The sequence below is a fragment of the Bactrocera latifrons genome, unplaced genomic scaffold (genome assembly GCF_001853355.1).
Source record: "Bactrocera latifrons isolate USDA-ARS-PBARC rearing strain unplaced genomic scaffold, ASM185335v1 scaffold_89, whole genome shotgun sequence".
Classification (NCBI taxonomy): Eukaryota; Metazoa; Arthropoda; class Insecta; order Diptera; family Tephritidae; genus Bactrocera; species Bactrocera latifrons.
In genome coordinates, this window is record NW_017537589.1 from 187,988 (window position 1) to 200,729 (window position 12,742).

The 12,742-nt window shown below is 33.5% G+C and overlaps 1 protein-coding gene across 1 annotated transcript in view; it reads left to right on the forward strand.

The window, feature by feature from the left end:
• Positions 1–1,006: 1,006 nt before the first annotated feature.
• LOC108977401 (neuronal growth regulator 1) overlaps positions 1,007–12,742 on the forward strand; it is a 52,559-nt gene continuing 40,823 nt past the window's right edge. The window contains exons 1-2 of the mRNA XM_018947068.1: positions 1,007–1,397; positions 4,793–4,956. Coding sequence (XP_018802613.1) covers positions 1,007–1,397; positions 4,793–4,956 — 555 coding nt within the window. The remainder of the gene's footprint in view (positions 1,398–4,792; positions 4,957–12,742) is intronic.

Consider the following 12,742-nt stretch of genomic DNA (forward strand, 5'->3'; position numbering starts at 1 on the left):
AAAGTTATTAAGAGTTTAGCCCACAGAAGTTTGGCTTAATTCGTATGTAAAATAAATAAACATAAGCTGTGGGTTATAGGAGTTTTCTTGAGTTACAAATTGGAAAAAAATTTTATAAAAAATTTCTCTATTTAGAGGCGTATTAATCTCTCCATAGCCCAGTATGTTTTGGGTGAACAAAACTACTTTGGTATAAATGCCAGGATAGGAAGTAAATAAGCAAAAGAACAACATTTCAAAACAAAAATTGTTTTACCATATTTCGATTAGCTTTAAAACTAACATACTAAGATTTTTAACGAATAGGCAAACGGCTCAGTTCTATTAGTTTGTCTTTAAACGTATTTTTCTCAAAACTACATTTTTCTTAGTGGCTGCAGTTGTAACTAGAATTTTCTTCATACATTGTGCCAAAAAAGTACAAGGAACTTGTAAGCAAAACGACTCGTGAAAGACGTCGATCTCTTTACCATCTCTCTAACACTTGACCATGTCGTTCAATTTAATATTTTTATCAGTTGAAGAGGTCGAATGTCGCCAGAACGAAGCATGTCTTCAACGACCTCACGACCTTATTTGAAGTCTTTGCACCACTCGTCGTCTTGTGCAACCGTAAGCCTTTACCAACATTCGCAGCCATTCAGCACACAAAATTTGTTTACAAATACAATTCTGGGTGCTTTTTTGTACAATGGCCAGTTTTTCGATTTTATTGGAAAATTTAGTTGAGTCGTTCAAAAATCATCTATTTTCTGAGTAAAACTCGACTTTTGTTTAATGTTTTCAATAATACTCCATTAAAGCTCTCGAAAATTACTATATGAACGCCTAAAAATCGTTTCCTCAAAATTTAATAAAATTTTACATACTTTTTCCTCTTTGCAGCGAAATTAAACCTACATCACTGCTATATATACACACAAAGTGGTCTTAACTCCAGCTAATTCGTGTGACACAATCAAAAGGAATTTAACCGAACAATGGAATTAGTGTCAGACAACTCAACATGATGACAACCGCAATTGAAACCACATTTGTCACTCGCCAGGTGGCGTCCACATCAGTCACAACATTAATAAGAAAGTCGTCGAAATCAAATCGAACAAACCCATCATCGGCAACAACAACTACAACGACAATCCAGGCGTGCAGGACTCCTACAGAGACACGGGATAGACCGCAAAGTTTGTGCAYAAGAGGCACACCAACAACAACAACAAGAACATCAAAGCGTTATTATCACAATCGCACATCGTCGCCAGTAACCACGTGCACCACTGGACGCCGCATGCGGCGACTACTCAATGCACACTTGGTCATTACAGCAACAACACTGCAGCAATGTGCAGCCGTACGATGGCAACTGTTGGTTGCCTTTCTCATTTGCAACTGCATTGGTGAGTAGGTTCTATGTTACAAACTGATATACACATTTGAATATATGTACAAGTATCTTGCACATGGGTGTGAATGAGAGAGCTGCCGGAAGTGAAATTAATCAAATAGAGGGCTAATTACTTATGCCTAATTATAATGCTTTATGATAAGGCATATGCTATGGAAAAAGATAAAGGTCAAATTTTTTTGAGTTTTGTTTTTTAATTTCGACTCAATAAATATAATCAGACATTATGAAAACCGGAAATGTAGTGAGCTCAACATTAAAAACGAATTGCTTAATGAAAGATAATAATTTATACAATTCTTTCAAAAGCATTAACACTTGAAACTTGAAGGAAAATAAGAAACGTCATGACTCTCTTCCATTTGTCGCTAAAGCAGCAGAAAATTTTAAATTTTCACAGAATCTTTATTTGGAACAATCTTGTACCCTTAGAAATTTCAGCTGAATATTCGCTGAATGGTAAAAATGTTAAGATAGCAATTCTCAATTCTTCTTGTTTAAAAAAAATCGCTAATATTTCCAGGCCATACATATTATAAAATAGTGAAACAGTTCTTGAGACATTAAGTCATGATGGACTAGCCAGACGGGTGCGCTAGGCTAATTAAGTTAATAAAAGTTAATCTCTAAGCATAAAAACCGTTTCGACTAAAGGCAAGTCTCAATCAAAGTAAGAAATGTTATATCGGCTAAATGTCAAAAAGTAATTTGGATAATATTTTCTACCTTTAAAATAAAGCAATTAGCAAATACAGAGTTTTCCGTATTAAACCACTTTTAATCATTATTTTAGTGTTTGGACGAACAGTTCTAAATTTAACAATCTCTTAGGCTGATTTGTATATTCAGTATATTATGCCAACTTATCAAATTTGATCCGGTTTGCCAAAAAAAAAACAAGTATTTTTAAGTATTATCTGACGAATTATTTCACGTAGATGGTCACTAAGGACTATTACTTGTCTTTATTGACCGTTTGATCCTGTGAAGCGAACTCATGGTAATGGAATGGAACATGGAAGCCTGATTGTGTGCCTTGTTTAGCTTATTAACCGGTTAAGCAATTTTAGTCAATTCAGTCTTTTACTAGAAATTCTCTCTAACTCGTCTTAATTATACAATAGTCTCGCTATCATTAACTTCAGTTAACATAGCTCTTCTCCTTCCCTTTAATGATAATTTTGTTGAGAAAATGACCTACAGCGGCTTTATACGCTATTCAAACTTAAGAAAATGCTATATGGAAGTCATTAAAAAACCTGTTGAGCAATTTCAAGCAACTGCAAAATTCAAAAGCCAAAATCAAAAATTTAAACGAAATACTGAACGATCGTTAAAACCGGTATATAGCGTTAGTAGTTCAAAATATTTACAACATAGACCATTTATTAGTGGTATGCTATCGAGAAAGTTTGAATATCTCATATTATATCTCTGTGGTGCCTCGGAAGTTCCATCCTTATTTGCACGAAGTTTTCTGAACGCACTTAAACCCAATTTTTGAAGTAAACATTTGCTTTTTATATATTAATCTCAGTTGTTTCTATAACTCTCAGTTGGTTATTGATCGGAATCTTTAGTGTTTGCGCTATTTTAGTCATATCTTTGTTCTTAATATCTTGATATATGGTAAGTAGAGAGTGTAAAATGATAACTCAAGTACCACTCTCAACCATGATGGCAAAGTTTTTTAATTCTTCCTCATTTTAGCAACAAAATTTAATATTCGGTAGTCCGAATTCTATTATATATTTTTTCAAATTCACTTTTCTGAAATGTTGTGATATTATTGAATGAATAGTGCGCGCTATCCTAAAACAAATACCCTCTCAACCGAATCACTCGTTGCACAAAAGTGCTCTAATGGACTACTGGAATCCATTTTGGTAACATACTATTTGATCAGAATCGATCGCCATTAAAATAGGCTCTTGAGCCTATGGCCCTCAGTATCTTCCACGATTTTCGGTTTCACCTTAGTATGTCATTCGATATATTATTGGATAATTTCGACATCTTATTCATTAACCCACGTCTTATCACTAATAATGATATGTTCAATAGGTTCATTTACCAAACTGTCCATAACAGATGTTGAGATGCTCTGCTAACTCTTTGTTTCTTACACTTTTTTGATGTTATCGTTATTAATGTGGAATGTGAAAGACTCACATGAGGTGAGTTTCGATCACGTTACGTTCGCGAGGAAGCGGACTCCCAAAAAAAACTTTCTGCATTTCCATAAAACGCAAAACGTAAAAAATGTCTATAGCTTTTTAATGGAAAAGGAAAATTTAACAACGATAATTTTTTCCATGGTAAAAATCACCAGACACATTTTTCGCGTCGGAAACAAACAGCTACCAAGCTCACCCTAATTGAATTATAGAGGTCAATCTTCACACGAATACAAAATAGGTTGAAATCAGACATTTTTTTTTTTATTTATTTGGTTTGCGTGAGGATCAGTCCGGGTCAAATTTGATTAAATGGTATGCAGAGTAGAAATATGTCTAAAAAACAAAAGGTACTCACCTTATTTTAAATGCGATATTTTAATAATGGTTGAGCAATGTTGTATAAAAATTAAAATGTCTCTGAAAAAAGGAACAAAAAAAAAAAGAATGTTGAATAAGGTTTTAAAAGGTTTTTATAAATATTTTAATATTAAAGATAACAATTCTTCCAACTTATGCTATAACTAATACATAAACATATCAATGTTTTTTTTATTTAATTATGCAATATATAGTCGAACCTGCACTGAGTCGATAAGAAATTTAAGAAAATATTCAATTTAAAAATGCCTCGAATTACATTTCGATTATATTTTCTGCATACTGCGCACCCTTTATGCTCTATGTGTGCCTGTGTATGTATGTATGTGATTATGTTGCACAACAGATGATTGACAACATTAGCGTCTCTCTTATGTTGCTACATTTGATTTGCAACAACAATTTCAATTATGTACTCACTTATGTATTGAATTTTAAACTCATTTATAATTAAGAATAATTATGTAAATATACTGAAGAAAACTACAGCCGAAATGAATTATTATAATTGTGTGTTTTGTTCAATTTGTTCTATTTGTTTCTTTTTACGCGATTTTTTAAATGCTGCTTAAATTGATTTGCCCCATTTCCATTCACAAATCGACTGACCAAAACAAAAATGCAATCAAATTGAATGACAAAAAAAAAAAACGAAACAAAATTGCACTCACCCACCAAACCCCCACTCCACGCCATTTTAACAATTTTCCATCACTCATCCACTCATGCAAAACCGCCCGATTGCAATCGTACTGCAAAAACAAAATCAAATAAAAAAAAAAAATACCGTTAAAAATCGCAAAAAACCTAAAAAACAATTGAAATGAAGATATTTCCATTTCCAACCAAATCTCGACAGTGGGCGCATTCGAGCCGGATTTCGTCTTCCCGCTGGAAAATGTCACCGTAGCGCAGGGGCGCGATGCGACCTTCACGTGTGTGGTGAATAATCTTGGCGGTCACAGGGTGAGTGGCGACTCCGCAAATGCCAGGGTATGTATCGGTTTTGAAGCGGCGTATAAAAATCCGTTTTAGTTCTTTCAACTTTGTTTGGTTTGACCGCACCAATTGCGTTGTCTTAGTTATATTATACTATTATTTTCTATTATTATTTTTGAAAACGCACAAAAAGTTTAATTAGAATTTTCAATGCACCAGCGCACTCGTAAACTTTAAAAAGTTAACAAAAAATAATATCAAAATCAGATATAAATCACTTTGAAATCACGTAGTTGCCAATAACAAGAAAAGTTATATCGAAGAGCGAGTACAAGTCTCTAATTACTTTCACATGCAAATATTAAATCGCACCATTGCACTAAATTATGGTAATAGCGCACAAAATTGAAGAAAGTGTTGAACACTCTTTAGATTTACCGTTAATCACAATTTGTAAATTCGCACCAATGCACAATTAACATTTACTCTTTGATTCAATTTAACAGGTTCACAATAACAACTACACTTACAACTAAAAAATACAATAGACATGTACCTCAGTCAAATAATTATATGTGCAAAATCGGTTTTCTCTATAACTTATGTTCTACTAATGGTACGGCAAAAATTCTTGGTATGCATATTTTCTTGTAATTACCTTACGGTTTAGCATCATTTAAAAAGTTTATGCCCGCACCGTATTCATAGTACCGTTATTTCTAATGAAGTAAGTCGCAACTTACGTNAAATTTATGCATCTTCCAAGCAATATGACAGCCTTAAGCAACTAAAGCATGCCATTTTGGCCGAATGGAACAAAATTGATATGTCTGTGCTAAAAAAACTGGTGGATTCAATGCCTCATCGTGTCCAATTGGTGAAGATACATAAGGGTAACACAATCCCTTATTAACAAATTCAAAACTATTTCATATATAAATAAAAAGATATGTACTTGGATTGAAATAATTTTTTGCACATATAAATATTTGATATGGAAATTTCATAAAGTATTATTTTTTTTTAATTAAGAAAAATATTTGAATATAATTTTGTTATGTAATGTTTAGTTCTTTTAATTATAAAAGACAAGAAAAAAATGTCCACATTCTTTCAATGTTTCTTCTTAAAATAATTAAAGTTGAAGCATTGCACATATAATTATTTGACTGGGGTATTTAGCCAAATAAAAATAGACACTTTATTATTTTCAATATCGAGCACATTTTCCTTTAAGAAAAACCATTTTGGGTTCGACTTTACTTCAGTTATATTCTTTCATTCACATATAAATACTTTAAACTTTTTAATTTCTCTTTGTACTTGTATAAACATTTCACTATTTTGACGGCCGGTGAACGCTGGAACTAAAATTCTCAGCACCTGAAGGAATATATAAATTTCTAATACTCAGCAGTAGATCCGACAAAGTATACGCTTTAATAAATGACAAGCCGAGTCGACCATTTTCAAAAGATATTGCTCAGATCGAAACTCAAGAGCATATAGCAGACGCAGTAAGTCTAATTTGACTTAAAGGTCGTTTATATCAAAACAGGTAGTTAAAAAAATAAGAAGTAAGATGAAGATCTCTTTCGAAAGTTAGCCGCGGCGACATCTTAGTTGGTAAATCCGTTGAGTCTAATTTTCAATGACTCGTTCGAACATTTCGCCTGATAACTGGCGAATGACACGCGTGATGAGTGGAAAGAGATGCCGTCTTGTTGTCACCAAATGTTGCCAAAATCACGAGATTCAATTTCAGGCATCAAATAGTCGGTTATCATGGCGCTATAACCGTCGCCATTGACGGTCACGTTCTCACTGGCAACGTGAAAAAACGCCGCCTCTCAGCACTACGCACTCAACACTCTCAGCTCTGGATACTATATTTTCTTCACTGCGTGCTGGACGTAGTCTTTTCGGTCGAATATTATCCAATAATGAAAGCTGGGTCTCAAGATGGGTGATGGTGTTGCGAATAGGCCAATTATGTTGACCGTAAGTTGAGTGAAGCGCTTCAAACACATTCTTTACAGAACCTGAATTTTCGTAATAAAGTTGAACAATTTGTAAACGTTGTTCAGGGGTAAGTCAAATGACAAACGTAAGTGAACAAAAATGAAATGACAGCTTAACACGACTATCGCGTGATATGGCAAAAGAAAAAAGTACCTCCACTTGGATCACTGAGACACTTATTTATTGCGAGTCGAAATGAGGGCAAAGAAAAAAAAGTTTGAAACTGAAAACTGAAAAAGTACTTTATCTTTCACCAAAACGATTGGTCTTCTTTTCAATTTATCACTTTAATAATTAGGTATAGTAGAACTCTGCCGGATGTTTTCTTTCCTTTTTCCAGGTACTTTATGTATATCACACCTTGTGAATAACGGAATACGGTGATCATCCAAATTCTAGCTGATACGAGTAGTATAGTTTTCGCTTTGGTTGGTTTCCTGGTGTTATCGACTGTTTCGATTATTCTATGGCTTCTGGCATGTACCAATAGTTTCATGTTTTGTAAACGATCACAAAATAAGGCATTTCTTATGTCAAATATTCCATGCACTGTTTTGAGATGGCTACTCCTTTAAAATCTTGCGCAATTTCATTCGTTGAAAATACAAGAATCGATCATGGACAGTATTAGGTTATACTGCCCGGCTTCCACGCCATATATAGAACTACTGGTCCATGATAGGTTGGTATCTTGAACTGCGAAGCGCCTAGAAATTAAACGAGGAAGAAAAGCATAGGAGGAGTTTCAGCGCTTCTCTCATTGCTACTTCTATGCAATTTCTGCATTTATCGTCGTTACTTATGCCCATTCGGCTCGCATGTGATACCTATTAGTTGTGACCTGTTATTAGGCCAACAACCGTCCTGTAGGTTTTGCAAGAACGTGTGAGTAAAATGCATGTGTGGCTCTTACACATGATCTTAGCGATGGCGGTGTATGTTCTTAATGCCTTCAATCTCACCCTGATCCGTCTGTCAGTTCCTTCAATTCTACATCGTTTTTACTTTTGGTTATCAGTGGTTGAGGCTAAGTTATTACCGACCGCCTTCCTTAGAAACTTGTGTGAATTGTAAAAGATTGGAAAACTCTGATTTTTGTAATAAACAAGGAAACAAATCCCCGGGTCTGGCCACGTTAGATTATTTAGTGGCACGAACTGAATATATGAAAGCAAGATTTTATTTTTCATACGATAGCAAAACCATAGTTTTTTTTTTTCAGTATAGAAACCTGCAAACCGTTTCTAAAAAATAACACCTCATGAAATTTATATTTATGAAGCAATACGTGAAAAAACTAGGTCATTTCGCTTCACTAACTATTTTTATGAATTCATACACCTTGCGCATATACACCAGCATACGAGTGCTTGACCCATAACCGTTGCACGAGGTTACATAAACAGTAACTATATTTCCAGGAACACTTTGCATTAAAAACAAACAAAACTTTATTTTGCAAATGCAGCCCAAAAGCGTCCAGTGCGCTAGATTACCGCTGACACCAAAGTTCAATGACGTTTTGGAATGTGAGCGAAAATTAACAGTAAAAACACGTATGTCAAAGCAAATTTTGTGATGTCCCTGCATTTGGAGCTTATAACTATGCTACGCCTAAAAATGAAAAGTGCAACAAATGTGTCGGACGTGACTGCATGCCACAAAATCCGTATGTGTATGTATTTCGGTGTTTTAACTAGGCAGACAAGCGGCGAATGCGTGCTCGTCAACCGAAATTCTAGCGACAGCAAAGCGTTGATGAATTACAGTTATATTTAGGACTTTTGGATGCATACTTTACAGTAATCGGGGTTTTTGTGTAACATTTTTTAGCGTTAGACAATGAATGCTTAAAAAAGGAGTACAAAAAATGTAGTATCATACAACCTGATGGGATTGAAAGTGTAGTTATCATGGTCTTGAACTTTTTCTAAATTCCCGAATGATTAAAGCGCCCAATTGTAGGCAACGTTTTCTTGACTCTGTAATGAAACCGCTTTCCTAGACAAGTACTCAAGTATTTTTAAATGTGTGCAGACAAGATTGTCGAACTTCAATCCACCCTTCTGTTTAACGTTAACTCCAGAAAGAGTTAATTGAATTTGGAAGTTTTTCTGAAAATTTTGGTCCTCAATTCATTCTATTTCTATCTATTTTTACGTATACAATTAACAAGGCTAACTTCAAATATTTTCGGGAGAAGCTGCTAGGCTTCAAAGATCAAATTTCAGTTTTTATTTCTGAGAAAAGTAATCGAAATCAAAACTGAAAAAGCCAGAGTTGTCTGTACTTTATCAATTAAAAAGGATTTTTACTTGAAATTTCTTTAAAAATAGTCTAAAGTGAAAATAAAACCAGGCAAGTTTCCAAAAAGACCCCAAAAAACAAATATACATATACAACTGTTGAACACCGCCTAAAATACCTATGCCGATGCCGTTAATCAAGCCGTCAGTGTTTTATGTTCAAACTGAGTAGCTGTAATCAATAACCAATCACTTTTTCATATTTGCGTTTGGTTGAAAAAGAAATTGTGTTAAACAGTAATTAATCCATACACGCTTAATAGCCATTTAATCAAATGTTGAACGCCCATTTTGTTAATTGTTTTGCTTTAGCAATTTAGTGCGCCAAACAAAACACAGCTTCGCTGACTCAGATATGCTTCTGCACATAAAAATATGCATTTTTGCGGGTTGAATATTTAAACTTTTCAATTTAATACTTTATGGCGACGAGTTTTTAGCTTTCAACGCTCACCGTGTCAGTGCATATGCTATGAATACCGTTAAACATGTATGCAAAAATATGCGCGAGTACATGTATATAAATTACTCTCACTGCCATTAAATTTGCTGAAGAAAAACGGCGTTGAAAAATTAATATTTATATTTTCATCTGTCGTTCACTTTTCTGCGCACCAAAATGTATGCTTTTAGTTCTTTCATATTTACTTTTTTGTTATTAAAATTTTTAACAGCGTTTACACCGTTATCAACCATTTGCTTTATTTATTATCACTCAGCAGGAAGCCATAGTTTACATAAGCGCCCGCACATATTCCGGCAATTCATGACACTTACTGTTTTCATTTACTATTTATTTTCACTTGACTATTTGTTAAGTTTTTCACAACTTAATATCGAATTTTAAGCGCACCAATTTAAAACCGAAACAAACTTTGCACCATTTAATATTCAACTTACTTGTTGCACTCAACTATTTGTGTTTATCTCTTTGTCTATACATTTGTTATATATATGTATGTGTGTATGTATTGATGTATTCAAAGGTTATGAGTATTTTTAACGTATTATTTATATATGTATTTATAGGCAGTACAGTATTTTTTATGCAAATATATTATCACGTATGTCAATGTTTTATGTGTTCTCGCATGCCTGACCTTCTACAAACTCTAACTTCGAATATTTTCACTTTTATTATATTATTTTTCGTCTTTCTAACCATCTATCACTATGTGCTTTCCAAATTTTGCATCCATGTACAACTCAAATCAATAACTAATAGGTAGGCCACCTTTAATATTTCGGGATTGGGCAACTCACAACTTTATCGTCAAGTTTGACATTTTTGATATTATACATACTCAAAAGGTTTTGTCATATAAGCGCAATTTTTGTTCTTTACAGTAACTTAAAAGATTTATCTCGACCAAAACATGTGATTAAATCATGAACATTTTGGAGCAATTATTTTTCACAACTTTCGACGACGTGGATTAGCGCAGGAACAATGTATCGATGAACTTAACTAAATTTTAAGCGATAAAATGAAGCTCAAGGGCCACTGTTTAACGATAATCAATCGAATCAATCAAAAATCGCAGATCACTCCAGACGAATTTCTTGAAAATCGTACAAAATCGGTTTCGTTTCAAAAATTATTGATGTGTGTAAAGTCGTCGTTATCGACTTATCACTCTTCATCATGACAATATTCTTAGGCATCAACTGAAAAAACTATATTTTTAAGCACTCAAAACATCGATTTGTGAGTGAGCCTTGCCCAGCTCCGTTCTGGATAGTGTAGCAGGTTAAACTCCTACTTATGACATATCACACATATGCCCAGCGTGCAACGAGTCGCCGCATGAAACCCATTGGAAAAGAAAGATAAAAAACACAAGTAAAGGCAAAATAATTTACCGGTGGTCTGTGGCAGGGAAGAAGAAGTGGAGAGGGTAGTTGAATTTTATGGGTTAAAAACGGTATATCTCGATTAGTACTCCATTCGAGCTCCATTTTAAGAGGGAATTTATGCTAGTGACAAATTGCGAGATAAGTACTATTAAGTTTACTAAAAATCGCCTTATTTCTCTAAGGCCTTTTATGCAAAGTTAGTTGAATTTAGTGGCAGTTTCCATGACTTACAAGTAATCAACATAAAAAACAAATTATACTGATAACTTCAAAAAAAAAAAAAATAAATAAATAAAATAAAAAATAAAAAACAAATGTGAACTGGAATTTAAGTTATAATTTTTGGTATTTTACGGTTCCGTACCACCTTCATTATCGTTTTTATCAATCCTCTATGTAACTATATAACCTTACATGTATATCTTAGTCTACTAAATATAACATTATGAATCAAGTTACCACATTATTATATATCAATTGTACTATATATTTATGTCAAATCTTAATGTTCAAAAAATATAAACAAATAATTGTTCTAACTCTAACCATGCACCAACTGCACCATATGAGTTTTTGTTATCTTATTTCTTTATTCCATTTTCTATAATGTAATTTGTGGTGTATAAATATTTGGAAAATTTTTTAAAAATCTAAACTAAATCCTAGAAAAAAATCTCATTTTTCTTCAAAACTCTATTTGCAACGATGGAAAATTACACAAATTAACATAACTGAATGAAATATTTTGCATATCAAAACTAAAAATTTGACTTTAAATATCAAAACCAACAAAAAACAAAAAAAAAMAACTTTTCAATTATGACAAAACCATCACATATACTCTTACCAATTAAAATAATTCCAAAACCAAACTAATTCAAAATCAAAACCCACACTCTTCTAACCTAAATACAAAATAAAAATCACTAAAACTTAATCTACTGAAAATAACCACTGGCCGCTCTAAATGCAACATTGCAAAATCACAAACGAACGAAAACGAAAATACCGACGCTGCTAACAATAATCCAATATCCACTAATTGCACATGAAATATCCTTTTCCGTGCCGCATAAAAAACGGCTGCAACAATGATCTCCAACGCAACAAAATGCAAATGAAACCAAAACACCCAAAAAAAACCCATTTTGAAAATATAAATAAAAAATAAAACTGCTGGCCTTTCGAAAAACAAAACGAAAATAAAACTTCTAAATTGAAAACGGCGTCAAATTGCGCTGACATCTGGCAACAATGCATTGAACATTGCGACAACGCCAACGTGTCACCCCCGACGACAATGATGACTTACCGAAACGAAAAACGAAAACAACTACAACAACAAACCGCAAAACAAATGATCGAAATGTTGCTGGCCAACGGTACTTTTAAACGCAAACGTACAAAAAATAATAACAACAAAAAAATCTAACAATTCCTAATGGTCGACTATGATTACGAAATTCTGCGTTGACTAACTCACTGGTTGCCTGCCCGTTATGACGGTTGCATGGATGCGACGTATGCAAACGACCTCGGCAACTACGCGCTCTTCTGCATATCAAATCGATTTTTTAAATCACAAATATTGCGTGAATTTTGTGGGAAACGAAATTTAATTTTCCAAACAAAATAATAATATTAAAAATTAAAAA